The 15,469-nt window shown below is 36.3% G+C and overlaps 2 protein-coding genes across 7 annotated transcripts in view; both read right to left on the bottom strand.

Annotated features, from left to right (window-relative positions):
• LOC127416948 (kinesin-like protein KIFC3) overlaps positions 1-8,426 on the bottom strand; it is an 83,946-nt gene extending 75,520 nt beyond the window's left edge. The window contains exon 1 of the mRNA XM_051656570.1: positions 8,204-8,426. The gene's annotated coding sequence lies outside the window, so the exon portion shown is untranslated. The remainder of the gene's footprint in view (positions 1-8,203) is intronic.
• Positions 8,427-10,500: 2,074 nt separating this feature from the next.
• LOC127416947 (cyclic nucleotide-gated cation channel beta-3-like) overlaps positions 10,501-15,469 on the bottom strand; it is a 63,205-nt gene continuing 58,236 nt past the window's right edge. For all 6 annotated transcript variants that reach the window (XM_051656556.1, XM_051656562.1, XM_051656563.1 and 3 more), the window contains one exon: positions 10,501-13,818. In XM_051656556.1, coding sequence (XP_051512516.1) covers positions 13,573-13,818 — 246 coding nt within the window. In that variant the 3' untranslated portion in view covers positions 10,501-13,572. The remainder of the gene's footprint in view (positions 13,819-15,469) is intronic.

The raw sequence follows: 15,469 nt of genomic DNA, 5'->3' as shown, positions 1-15,469 counted from the left end.
ATGTAGAGAGCGTGAACCTGAATAATAAATTACCAGGGAAGATGGTAAAATAAATAATTTATAATTATGCTCAGCCTTTATTATTATTTTTTTTTAATGACTGATAGAAAATTATCTACCTTTGTAGAGCAATACAATGCTTTAGGCAATTGCAAAATAGTCACATCGGTCACATAAACACTTCAGAAAGAGTATATGACTATTTCTGGGCTTAAAAGATACAAGAGCCAAATACATTCGGAACATTGTATCTCAAAAGCAGTATTTAAAATGTGGCCCCCTATGCACTACTTAAAGCCCAACATGGCCCCTGTACCAAAATAATTGCCCACCCCTGGTTTAGATGCTGCTAGCTAGCTGCCTATGAGGCAGCTCAATGTTTCACAATATCAGCTGTCCAAGATACAATAGACAAGGTAACCAATAATAAGATAGAACAAAGGATGGATTACTGTATAGGCAAACTGTTTTGGAATATGAAAATGGACAGAAATCAATTTGAAAAAACACTATTTTAAACATATTTTACAATAATAGTAAAGTCATCAAACCATAAATTAGGATTTTGCAGGAACTAGAAAAATTTGAATAAAAACCATCTTATATTTTAGCTTCAAAGTATCCACTCTTTGCCTAGAGTACAGCTCTGCACACTCATTTTCTCAACTAGCTTCATCCACCAGGGGTGCATTTTAACAGTATTGAAGGAATTTACATGTATGCAGGACACTTGTTGGCTGCTTTTCCTTTATCTGGTCCAGCACATAAATGTACACTGGCTGCCAAAAGTTTGGAATAATGTACAGATTTTGCTGTTTCGGAAGGAAATTGGTACTTTAATTCACCAAAGTGGCATTCAACTGATCACAAAGTATAGTCAGGACATTACTAATGTAAAAAACAGCACCATCACTATTTGAAAAAAGTCATTTTTGATTAAATCTAGACAGGCCCCATTTCCAGCAGCCATCACTCCAACACCTTATCCTTGAGTAATCATGTTAAATTGCTGATTTGGTAATAGAAAATCACTTGCCATTAAATTAAACACAGCTGAAAGCTATTTGGTTCGTTAAATGAAGCTTAACATTGTCTTTGTTTTTGAGTTGCAACAGTATGCAATAGACTGGCATGTCTTAAGGTCAATATTAGGTCAAAAATGGCAAAAAAGAAACAGCTTTCTCTAGAAACTCATCAGTCAATCATTGTTTTGAGGAATAAAGGCTATGCGATGCTTGAAATTGCCAAAAAACTGAAGATTTTATACAAAGGTGTACACTACAGTCTTCAAAGACAAAGGACAACTGGCTCTAACAAGGACAGAAAGAGATGTGGAAAGCCAGATGTACAACTAAACAAGAGGATAAGTACATCAGAGTCTCTAGTCTGAGAAATAGACACCTCACATGTCCTCAGCTGACAGCTTCATTGAATTCTACCCGCTCAACACCAGTTTCATGTACAACAGTAAAGAGAAGACTGAGGGGTGCAGGCCTTATGGGAAGAATTGCAAAGAAAAAGCCACTTTTGAAACAGAAAAACAAAAAGAAAAGGTTAGAGTGGGCAAAGAAACACAGACATTGGACAACAGATAATTGGAAAAGAGTGTTTTGGATCTTAACCCCTTTGAGCTTTTGTGGGAACAGCTAGACTGTAAGGTGCGTGAGAAGTGCCCGACAAGACAGCCACATCTATGGCAAGTGCTACAGGAAGTGTGGGGTGAAATGTCACCTGAGTATCTGGACAAACTGACAGCTAGAATGCCAAGGATCTGCAAAGCTGTCATTGCTGCACATGGAGGATTTTTTGATGAGAACTCTTTGAAGTAGTTTAAGAAGTTCTTAAAAAAAAATTCCCCAAATTGTAATAGTAATTTTTTCACATTATTAATGTCCTGACTATACATTGTGATCAGTTGAATGCCACTTTGGTGAATAAAAGTACCAATTTCTTTCCATAAGAGCAAAATCTGTACATTATTCCAAACTTTTGGCCACCAGTGTATATTAAAAAAATGATTTAAGTTATGTAATGATATTTAGTTATGTAATGGATTTTGAGATCTTGACAAACATAAGTCAGTCAAGGGTTTGCAAAATTTGACTGGTAGTGTATAAATGAATATACATTAATAGGTGGCATGCAGACACTTAGGTATGCAACTGGATTCTAGTTCAGAGACTAAGCCAAACACGACCACCTCAGTAAAGCAGCTTAGAGAAGAAATATGCAGCTCTTCATTTCAGCAAAGTGAGCATTGGGATTAGAAAAAGCTGACAGCTGCCAACACTCTTATTCAAGCCCTCACAATTAATGCACAGAGACAGTGTGTCAAGGAAGGGGAATTCAGCAGAGGCAAAACAAACTTACACAACCTCTAAATAAGTGTCCACGGAGCACTGAATTTAGTTTGGCTGTCATACAATACCTTCAAGTGTGCTTTTTTAGGACAAAATTACAGAGTAACTGTAAAGGGTGGGAAACCCAAAATTATAGTGTTCATTTCCAATAATGTATGATGCAATAACTCAGCTTTCATCTTTTTGTCAAAGAGCAAGCTTGTGTGCATTCGTTGTTCAAGAAACTGGTTTCTTCACAGAATACTGGTCTCTGCGGTTCTGGTCAGAAAGGTTAAGACCTATGTAAACTACAAGTTAAACAGCCAAAAAACACAGGTTCTGCCCATTTTACTGACAATAAGCAATGACTTCATGAGTGAGTCAGACTCTCCATTGAGGCGTGGAGGCATATCCATACACAAATGTGGTGAGAGAGACAGCTGTGTTTTGAGTTTCTGTTTACTGGTTTACTGTACACATATTCCCTTTACAGCAGCAGTCTACAATGTTTACTTCTGCCCATTTACTGCCAAAGGGTACAATGTAAAAAATAAAATAAAAGCTTCTTAACCAACAGAACACGACAAAAATGTGTCTCTTAATGGGTGGCCCACCTTACTGTATGTCACCCATGATAAGGCTTCTGACAACTCTGTGTGGTTATTTTACATATTAGGGTAATGAACAATCAGGTTTGACTGATTTTCTGTCCAGTTAAATCACTTAGACAAACTCACACCTGTACCCAAAACAAATATATTACACGTTTAGGAATTCTGAAAATGATGCACAACACTTCACACTGACGGCAGACTGTACTGAACTTACACCAAAAGCACCATATTTAAGAATGAGACAGAGGAACAGAGCGCCATCTTCTGGTTTGAGCTGATTTTTTGATTAGAGGATAGTGTCCTATGGAGGACCAAGTCTGCCAATATTAAAAATAAATGATTAAAATTACTAAATTAATTAGCTTATTTTAGCTCCCTAGCTGAGCTGCTGCCCTAGGCAACTGCCTTCTTCAGCTATTTAAACACATCAACCATGAATAAACACAAGCTCTTATCAACACCATCTGGTGCGTTTGCATTAAATGTGATTAATACTGATTAATATCTTCTCACGTACACATGCTGTTTTTTGACCATGTCAAAGTGTCTGTTATCAGATCTGTTCAAGCTGTAGTTTCTGTACAGTCTGTCTGCCAAGAATTCCAGCCAAATCTCGGACGTTTTAGAAATCCCGAGTCTGTATAGAAGTGGTCTCCCTAGGTATGTACAGTTACAGTGATATGAGATTTTGGTCATATCACCCAACTCCAAGTCATTAATTCAACAGATATAATTAATTCCCTATTTGACTTAATCTGTTCACAGATATATTGTACAATTTCTAAATGCAGATCCATACACATCTGTGGCTATATTTTAAGTCTGTAGACACATTTAATTAAGTCATCCACAAGATGCCACTGTGACCTCCAACCTTCACTCTGGAGCAAAAAATAAATGTGGAAATATATAAAGAGATGGGATTCTTCATGAGCCACATTCTGAAGCATGGGCTCAGGATGGAATTCACCAAAATTACCTGCGATGAGCTTCCAGCCAGACTCCTCACTGAATGATACCTATATCAACTTGGGCAAAGGAGGGACTACACTCTCTTAAACTAAACAAAAAATGAATTAACCACTTTAAAAAGCCTTCATCAGCCAAAATCAAAGGACAATGCATCTACATGTATTTCCTCAGTTAATTTGGGAAAACTTCAAGGACTTTAACACTAAAACTTATAGTTGATATAAAATCATTTTGTTAAATCATTGACCAACAATACTTAGTTAGTTTACTCATTTTAATCACTAATAGTTCTAAACACAGAATGATCAGCCACCACATTAAAACCACCTGCCTAATATTGTGTAGGTCCCACTTGTCCTGCCAAAACAGCGCCAACCCGCATCTCAGAATAGCATTCTGAGATGATATTCTTCTCACCACAATTGTACAGAGCGGTCATCTGAGTTACCATAGACTTTGTCAGTTCAAACCAGTCTGGCCATTCTCTGTTGACCGCTCTCATCAAGAAGGTATTTCTGTCCACTGAACTGCCACTCACAGGATGTTTTTTTTTTTTTTTTCCAGCACCATTCTGATTAAATTCTAGAGACTGTTGTGCGTGAAAATCCCAGGAGATCAGCAGTTACAGAAATACTCAAACCAGCCCATCTGGTACCAACAATCATGTCATGATACAAATCATTGAGATCAAATTTTTTCTCCATTCTGATGGTTGATGTGAACATTAACTGAAGCTCCTGACCCCTATTTGCATGATTTTATGCACTGCACTGCTGCCACACTGCTGCCCAATCGTGCAGCATGGGGGTGGCAGCATCATGTTGTGGGGGTGCTTTGCTGCAGGAGGGACTGGTGCACTTCACCAAATAGATGGCATCATGAAGGAAAATTATGTGGATATTTTAAAGCAACATCTCAAGACATTAGCCAGGAAGTTAAAGCTTGGTCGTAAATGGGTCTTCCAAATGGACAATGACCCCAAGCATACCTCCAAAGTTGTGGCAAAATAGCTTAAGGACAACAAAGTCAAGGTACTGGAGTGGCCATCCCAGATCCCTGACCTCAATCCGATAGTACATTTGTGGGCAGAACTGAAAAAGCGTGTGCAAATAGAGGCCTACACACCTGACTCAATTACACCAGTTCTGTCTGGAGGAATGGGCCAAAATTCCAGCAAATTATTGTGAGAATCTTGTGGAAGGCTACCCAAAATGTTTGACCCAAGTTAAACAATTTAAAGGCAATGCTACCAAATACTAACAAAGCGTATGTAAACTTCTGACCCACTGGGAATGTGATGAAAGCTGAAAAAAAAAAAAAGCTGAAACAAATAATTCTCTCTACTATTATTCTGACATTTCACATTCTTAAAATAAAGTGGTGATCCTAACTGACCTAACTCGGAATGTTTTCTAAGATTAAATGTCAGGAATTGTGAAAAACTGAGTTTAAATGTATTTGGCTAAGGTGTATGTAAACTTCTGACTTCAACTGTACTTATATTCAAGATATATTCTCTGAAAGGAAGTCTAAATATATTATATGATGCTTCTGAGGTGAATCCATTTTTAAGGATTTTTAGATATTTAAAAAATTTGAATTTTAATATTATATCCAACATTCTCAGATAACAAATTTGTCTTATGCAGTATAGCTCCCAAAGTAAATGTACATTGTTTTAACATGAGTTTTAGATATTTATATTGGAAAACAAGTTAAAACAAAAACAAATCAGAAACATATTTTTGTTGCGGTGTAAAATGGGTAAAGACTACCCTTTCACCATTTTGTTCACACTGTTCCATCTTTAACTCATTCACACACACACACACACACACACACACACACACACACACACACACACACACACACACACACACACAAACTCTCTCTCTCTCTCTCTCTCTCTCTCTCATTAATAGAGCTGCATATTGCCAATTTTCTTTACGATAAGAAACACACAGTGACACATATATTATGATTCAATATGTCGCGAGCCATCACATTATAATCTAGCTGCAGAAAGCGCACGTGAGGTCCCCGCACCAGAGTGTGCATCAGCCGGGTGTAGTTTCAATCTCTTGGCAGCTCCGGATCTGCTTTATTTCACAACGAAAGTGCTTCTGTATTTACTTATTGTATAATTCATACTTTGCGATCTACATCACCTAAAGCTGTTTGGAAAGTTTGGAGTATGTCTAGACTGTGAGCTGTGTTTTCTCCTCAATCAGGCATGAGCTGCGGTGCTGCTCTCGCATGTCATCAGAGTTTAATGTGATCTCCTGTTATGTTAACTGAGACCAAACGACTATGACAACAAAAATTTAAAAAATCTCATTTTTATTGTCGACGTTGTCAATAACGCTAATTGTTCCAGCCCTAGTTTATACTTGCATATTATTGTTTGTACAGATGAATGTGGTACCTTCAGGCATTTGGAATTTCCTCCAAAGGATGAACCAGACTTGTGGAGGTCCACATTTTTTTTTCTGAAATCATGGCTGATTTCTTTTGATTTTCCCATGATGTCAAGCAAAGAGGCACTGAGTTTGAATGTAGGCCTTAAAATACATCCACAGGTACACCTCCAATTCAGAACACCTCCTATCAGAAGATAACTGGCTAATTGTCTAAAGGCTTGACATCATTTTCTGGAATTTTCCAAGCTGCTTAAAGGCACAGTTAACGTAGTGTATTTAGTCAATTAAAAGTGAAACAATCTGTCTGTAAATAATTGTTGGAAAAATTACTCGTGTCATGCACAAAGTAGATGTCCTAAACGACTTGCCAAAACTATAGTTTGCTAATATGAACTAATATGTCAACCTAAGGGTATGTAAACTTCTGACTTCAACTGTATGTAGCCTATAAATAATATACTGTATGTGGAAATTAATAAATGTCTAAATAAAGGAGGAAAATTTGTGCAAATAAATAATTGTGGAATGTATAAAAATATTAATATGGAAATAAAAGTATAAATACTCATTTATTTGACATTTTAAAATGTATTTATTTCATTTTTCACATTAAATTGCAAATATATTTTTTATTATTTATTTTAAATAATGGTAGACTTGGTCCTCCATAAGTGTCATGCATCTAATCAAGAGAATTATGTAACATCAGCAAACTAGTGGAGAAGCCAGTATGTAAGATGGGTTAGTAGTAAGTAGATGGATGTGTCAGTTCAGTTGTTTACAAAGTTGAACTAATAACAACATCAACAACATAATTAGTGCACAATTATGGTAATTGAGGAATACTCCATATTACATATAAAATATAAAAGCAAAAGGATAAAAGCATCTGCTAAATATAAATGTAAAATTTGATTTTTTTATAGGATTTTATTTTATTTATAATTATTGTTATATATTTAGTTTTATGACCTCATATTACCATAAATTTTTTTTGAAAATTTGTCAAACTGAAGGACAAGGGTACTTAAGTGAACTGCAAAAAAAGTGATACAAATGGTACAAAAAGCAAAACGGTGACCAGTCACAGCACCTAAACACTTTCCCTCATACATTTATTTGAATACCTAAAATTATGATGTAAAAAAAAAAAGTCCATGTCGTCAACTACCCAATAAAGACTACTGTATTTTCTATGTCTTCCCACTCACATGGATAGGAATTTCTGCATATTGGGCAGCTTCATTTGCCTCAGGAATGGGCACATAAAGACAGGATAAAAGTAAGACGGGCATCTAAACAAATTAACAACATAGTGCCACAGTCTGTTCTCACTGACTCTTGAGTGAGGAATGTAGCTATCTATAGTTCTTCAGGGCATATGGGCGAATGAGAGAACACGAACAGGATGAGGCGGCCCAACCCGTCTGTGATTAACCCATCAACACTGAGTTTAAGTTAAGCATGGCTATAAGAACATAATAACTATTTATATTTGGGAGGATCCGGCTAACTACTTTAGTCTGAGAAATCAAGCATGTGTGTGTGTTTCTTTCTTTACTTTTTTTTTTTTATATATATAATAATAAGTTTCTGCTTCAAGATGTTCTAAATGATACAGATCACAGGTTCATCTGTCATATATGCTCGTCTAGTGCACATAATAGGCTACTTTTTCACACATCTAGTTTACGAAGCAAAAATTACTAAAATTGGTTATGTATTTATTTTTAAATAACCCTCATAGACAGACTTGTAAAATACTTATATTGGTTCCAGTATACGACGCTTAAAATAAAGACAAAAACAGCAGCAGTATGAACGCATGTGTTATATGTAAGTGAAAGAATGTGCTTACGTCTCAGGCCAGCACGTCAAACTCCTTCCTCTGCACTCGGTTTCCTCCTTAACCCGCTCCTTTTCAGTTTATTTACTCGACTCCTTTATGACTACGTTGAAAAACCAGAGTTTTATGTCACGGTTCAAAAGAGTTAAGAGTTTAGCAGTGTCTCGTGGAATTAAGAAATACGCAGAAACTCCTGAATTCAACAAGCGGCACGAGACGCGCGCGAGCACACACACACACACAGCTGACTGCAGTGACGCACGCGCTCCTCCTGTCCATGCAAGGAAAAAAGAAAAGAAACAAAGAATGCATTTCCCATCCCATTACTGACCACAGGCCACTTTTCAATCCTCGTTAACTCAAACTCTCAGTCTGTCTGAAGTGAGGACGAATTCTGTGAAACAACTCACACATAAACACTGCAAGTAAATCTCTAATGAAGCTACAAGTAAAAAATGTGTTTAATTATACTATACAGATTTTATCACGAGCATTTTACACAATAGTTTTCACATAACTTGAGTGGGGCACATTGTTGGACACCCCTTAATTAATTAAGAGTACAGCTGTGCTTTTACAGTACATCCAAGCTGCTTTACTATAATTTTTCATAGATCCAAATGCAGAACAAACAAACTTTTTATTAATAAACGGATATTATACTTTACGACAGCAATGCTATCTTTCTGCTCTAGTGTCTTCTTCTTTTTAAAGCCTACACAATTTTAAAGAACATTCCTGATGCATGAAGAATTTGCAGACAATCAAACTAGTTTGATAACAAAGAATAACGATTTGTTAACATTATCTCAAAAAGCTCTCATACACTAAAACAATATTTTAGCCTATTTTTAAGATTCACAAATTTCTTTTTTCTTAAAATTCCATCAAACTGAATTACTAAAAACTTATATAAACTTATATATATATATATATATATATATATATATATATATATTTGATTTTGTTCAAGATTACACAATTCAATTTAATGGCATTTTGTAATGAAATTGAATGCATAAATCTTACATAAATGTTTTTTTGTTTTGTTTTGAGTGTATATGTGAATGGAGCAAATAAGAAAGAGAAAAGATAGAGTACATAAAACATATAGCATTTATGTGTGATACATATGGTATATCATGCAAGAAAAGAAAGTATTAACAATCAGTGAACATGTGAGTAATAAACAGCCTACGAGATTCCATAAAATTTGTGACTTGCAGAAAATTATTTGCATTTCATAGAAAGACCCATCTGAATTTGTCCCAGACAGAAAACTGCATATGTTCCTCTAAAAAAAGGAAATGGGACCTACTGTATCAACAAAAATCAAAGCTTTCAAATAAATAACTTATAACTCTTATGGCTTATTTATTTGCAAGGTCACAGGTTTTAACGAATATTGAGTTTGAGTTTCTACTCAATAACAAATTACTGAAAATTATTTATTGACCACGTAAAAAAATATTTTAGCCTATTTTTTAAGATTTACGCATTTAAATGTCATAACAATGTTCCATCAAATTGAATTGTGTAATTCTTAACCATATTACATTTATTAAACAAACAAAAAAGAAAGAAATATTTTGATAAGATTACTCAAATTCAATTTGATAGAATTTTGTTATGAAATAAAAATCTGTAAATATTTAAATTACATTTTTGTGTGTGGTTTAGTTATATTCAAGGGTTTTTCTGTCATATTTACAGTCATTTATGTCTTCTAGCTCATTAAATTCACTATAGAAATCAAAATATCTTAACAGACTCTGCATGCCCTATTTAAATACAGACAAGTATAAACTATACTCATTCAGGAATCACTTCAGCAAACCTAGTATTGTCTATTAGATTCCCGCCTTTTCATATTTCCTTTCTCTGGTCTTGTAGAGCAGGAGAGGAACAATGAAATCTCCTCATTCTTCCTGTGCCCTTCCTGTGAGTGTGTATGTCTGAGTCTGTGTCTTGGACACTTATCCAAAATGGTTTCAAACACTATTTAAATCTACATTTAGTGCAAGACTTAACTAATTTTCACTATTTTTTTCCCCACATTCTTCCAAGGCCGCTAAAATTCACAGGACCCAGGACAAAATTTATGTTGGTGGGCTCAACAGCTACTGTATAAGTAAGCCATTCGAAGGTTGAAAATAGCAAATAGAGTGGACCTGTGGCACAATCAAAGCATTGCTATGTTTATTTGAGTGTCCTGGCCAACCCGACACAGCAACGTTGGCTCAACCAATGGCATGAGTTTGGGGCAGGACCAATGGAAGGAGATAGTGTTCAAGAAAACCTGTTCACACTTCACTTTTAAGTCTACTTTATGTATAAAAACATACAAAATATTACACACAATCAACCTAATTCCTTTGTATTCCTCATTTAACCTGTTATGAAGGAATCAGGGCAGTCTGAGACCTGAATGATGTGTATTTGTGTATTTTCCACTCACACAAACAACAAGTATGTTGTAACTTTCCATTTATAGATTCTTTGGTGCCTAGTCACAGCAGCAGATCATCATGAACTGACCTGGAAACAGTGAAAAATCATTGCTATTTGATTAGTACTCTGAGTGTATCTCCAAACACATGGGCATATCAGCAGTGTATCAGATAAATCCAGTGAAGTGAGGGCCCTTCACAGCGGATTAGACAAACTAACTGCATACCTACAAATACAATAGCATATCTTCGCCATGTGATACAGCTAACATCCCTGCACTCTGCAGCCGAGTTTTACAATCTTTTATGAGAGGGAATAACACATTTATACAGTTTTCTTGACTCAACTTATTAAAGAAATGTAATACTTGTATTCAAATAAGCATGAAAATACCTTTCACACTGGAGTACATTATTTGCAACACAACAATAATACAATGTATTTGTATACAATGCGACTAGAAAACAAATTGTCAACGTAAATAGTTTAACCAGAAATTACAGGTTGCAGGTTGCATGCAACTGTAAATTGCAATATGAATTGGTGCTTTGCTGTGTATGTGTGTACAATGTGTTTACAGAGGGATTTTGCTAAGGGAATAACGTAAGGGACAGTGAAGTTGGAACAAGATGCAGAGTCGCAGTCTTGGAGTTAGAGCAGCATGTGCTGCGGAAATTAGTCAAGATTACTTTCCATTATACAGGGAGATCTGCTGACCCTAATAGTCCTTTAGTACTAGAAACATAAGGCCAACTATGTCTTTAAAGGGGTCATGTCATATTGCTTCCCCTTTGGTCCACAACCTGGTCTCACAGATCCATGTTACTATACATTTCTGCAAATTTTTCCTGGTGAAATGAACACTAGAGGTGCTAAAACATAAAAGATATTTATTCCCTTTCGCACAAATTATAAATTAAAGGGCAGATTATCAGTTCATAAACACTTACTTTCCCCCGTTTCTCACAAAATGCTATCTTATGACATATAAACACTTTTTTCTATAGCGCATGACTTGTAAGGTGATATATTGTAACGTTTGCATTACACAACCAACTAGATTTACAAGCTTGTTTTAGTGCGGTTAAATTCCCCAACAGCTCAACCAAGCATTGCACTTGCAATGCAAAGGACTGGAGTCCTGAAGAGCAGGCAAGTAGACACGAGAGGCAAAAGTGTCATAAAGCACTACAAAATTACGTGATTGTGTCTTTCATCTCAAATTAGATTTTTATGACTTTATCGGTTAGGTTTAGGTTTAAGGTTAAGGGTATGGAGGTAAGATTTGTTAATTTAAACTCGATAGAGCCTTAACCTATAACACCTGATCTGTCGAGAAGGATATAGCTGCAGGCAGAGCTTCGAAAAGGGGCAGGAGCTCCAAACTGCCAGCAAAGATATAGAGAGCCCCTAACCTAACCCAACCCTTTCTCTAACCCTATCCGTGTGTGGAAGTGACGCCCATTTGTGGAGTTGGAGCAACCTCCTGCTAAGAGTAACCCCGCCCCATTCAGAGATTCCGGCCCTATTTGGAGATCTCCGGTCTACAGATATGCCTACAGTACTTGCATTTGTCAAATTTAACTTGCTTTTAGCGCCACCGAAGTCTTTCTAGCAAGTCAGTCTACTGTCGGCCATCTTTGGAACGCTCCCAGGAGCATGCCAGTACAGCTCCTATCTATTTGAATGGGGGAACACTGAAATCTCAAAAAACTTGGTTGGTCTAGATTACAATCAAAGAACATATTTTAAATCAGCAGTAAAATCTGACAAAACTGGTATCATAAATTGTGATTTTTTTACCTCATATTACGCTAAAAAACACAATTTTCCCGGCTTGTATGCTAATGCGCATGCGCATTTTCAAGTTGATTGACAAGCAATGTCTGTATCTAAAAGGTGATTGGATCTTTTACCTGTAAGGTAGGACTTCCTTTCTACATCCGTTGACAGTTGGGCGCTAGAGCTCCTTGGTTGGGTGTTCTAATTTTTCCCATTAATTTTAATAAAAGTGTCCCGTCTCTGCTAAATTGTCTATGGCGCAACTCAGTGAACATTTCACCTGAGAACTGCCTCGATGTGTGTAATATGTGTATGCGTAATCTTATTTTGCACAAAATGTCACCACTGTCATGTAATTTTCATTAAATCAGGGTTCACTTATGCTGTTAGTAAAGTTTCTGCACAAAAATCTGTTTTTCCACAACCAACCTCTCTGAGCCTTAGAATAGTCTGTTAGTCTGTTTTATGCTGTTGTGTAAAAATCTTTCATGTAAATCTGTCTTGTGGATTAACTGTTAAGAATTTTTGATCATTTTAGCTTGCCTCATCATTCAATAGCAGCCTCTTTTTGAAGTTTGCATTACATTGTGACAGGATCAAAAAACTTAATGTGCTGAAATGGGTCACTCAGACTGTTAAGATCAGACTGAAAGGGACATTTTTTAAAATAAACTTTAGCCGCTCATATCTAATGTTGAGATCCTTCAGAAAGAAATGCAGAGCAGCAGGTGCTACACACAGGCAGAAGCAGCACAAGGTTCGAGGAACGTTTCTGATCATCCAATAGCATCATTTACTTGTAAATGTTGTAAAACAAAGTTGCAGAAGTCAGAAGATTCTGAGTCAATTTTGCAGATTAGTTTCATTAAATGCTGTTTTTTGGACCAGGGAGAAAGCTTTGTGGTCTGAAGTACATTTTCATAGTACATCAAGAAGTTTTATCTCAAAAGATCAAGAAAAATTTTATTGCTTATGATATGACCCCTTTGAAGGTGAGGTAAATTGGACTCTAAAAGACAGGTAGAGAATTAGAACATGTTTGCCAGGACCTGATAGAAAAAAACAAGAGGGTTGCAAATACTGGGCTTTTATTCAAGCTTGCTTCTTTATCCCTACTCTACTCCTTCTCTTTGCCCTCTTCCTTTATCTCACTTCTCTTCTTCAGTTTTGCTTGGCTCTTCCAAACCCATGTCCACTCTCTCAGCAGTGGCCACTTCCACAGAAAGGATCTCTTCTCCCTCCACCCGGGGAGTCATGCGGATGATCATGGTGCTGTCGGTGGTTTCTGATACCATGTCGTCTTCATCCAGGACACGATGGCGGGGAATGGGTGAACGCCGGTGGATGGGGGAAGGAGGGGGAACAGGACCAATGGAGGCACTGCCAGAGACAGGCTGTGAGAGAAAGGAAAAACAATACAAAGGAAGTAAGGATGACAGTTCAAATGTCAGTAAACCAGGAGTTTAGCAATAACTTATTTTTGGCAATGACACTAGATTAAAAATGATGGCAGATCTGATTTTTGAGCTTGGGCTGGAGTGTTGTGGGAAAGAAAGTTTTTCCGCATATTGTTACGTCTTTTGCTTGGTCGAATGCTAAAGCCTTTAAAAATGTACTCTTTTTGACTGTGTGATGCATGTGCACTACAACTGCTTTGTGATACTCTTTTGCACAGTCAACACCAGGTGCATTGAACTGACGTTGACTGCCCGCATGAAAAACTGGGCTGCATACCAACGTTGTGCCACGCGCACTGTGCTTGGCCTTAAGAATTGAAACTTAACCTATGCAAGTACGCATAGCTACGCAATCATGATTTCACACTTCGTTACATTTCAAAATGTGTCAAAACGCAGTTCAATGCAAGTACGCTTTGCATTCCCAGTACTGCCCAAAGGGGGCGCTTTAGCAAGTTAGCTAAAGTTAGATAAACTGTTAACATGTTTAATAATAACATATCCTTGTAATTGGTGGATCAAATATTGTGCCCTTTGTGACAATAACATTATTGCTTGTTTTGTGACCAAACGTCATTGATGTCCAACTGGCATATTCAAGGCACAATATGATTTGAGAGCTACAGTGGATGGCAAAATGTTCAGTGAAATGTTTTTTTTTCTTCACATTTTGTTCTGTTCCTTACTAAAAACTATAGTGCAGCTTCAGAAGACTTGGAATATTGCGCCTGATTCGTATGGACCACTTTTATGATACCTTTTAGGTGCTTTTTTGGAGCACCTGTTGCAATTTACCTTAAATATATGGAAAGGAATGGCCAAGAAATTCCACAAAAATTCACCATTTCTGTTCCAGAGAAGAAGTTAAAGGTTTCAAATAATAGGAGAGTCACCAAATGATAACAGAATATTCATTTTTGAGTGAACTACTCCTTTAATTCTTAAATGCATGGGTGTTTCGCCAACATTTTCAAGACAATTAGAAAATAATAGAATAGAATATATTCTGATATATTTTGATGTTTTATTTTTCATATATCAAAGAGATGATGCAATAAATATAGGACAGGATTAATTACTTCCACACTGAAATGAGATGCAACTGGATGTCAAACACACATTGAGCAACACATAACACACGAGCAACACATAAGTTACACATATGTATTTTCTCAGGCACTTTTTGAGTCTAAATTGCATCTTACAATATCCATATCAAACTGTTCATGTTTTACACTTGCAATAGTGACTTCTTCATCAAATAGAAATATCAAATGTGAATCAAGTCAGTTACTGAAACGACAGCGGCACCTTGAGTAACAAATAGCATGTAGAATATAATATGTACTGTATGTGTACACGCAAATGGGATACTGATAATTCACCATTGTTGCACAGATAATCGACATGATATAGTAGTAATTTCTATGAATATAGTACTCATTTGTCTTGTAATATATATATATATATATATATATATATATATATATACATATATAAATTTGATTTATGGATGCACAAAAACGCGACACGGGTCTCTGATGACCCTATGAACTTTTGGTAAATAAGCAGTTGTAAATAAAAATTT

This window comes from Myxocyprinus asiaticus, chromosome 26 (assembly GCF_019703515.2).
Source record: "Myxocyprinus asiaticus isolate MX2 ecotype Aquarium Trade chromosome 26, UBuf_Myxa_2, whole genome shotgun sequence".
NCBI classification, from domain to species: Eukaryota; Metazoa; Chordata; class Actinopteri; order Cypriniformes; family Catostomidae; genus Myxocyprinus; species Myxocyprinus asiaticus.
The sequence above is the reverse complement of the archived record's forward strand: the minus strand, read 5'-3'. Positions and strand labels throughout refer to the sequence as shown.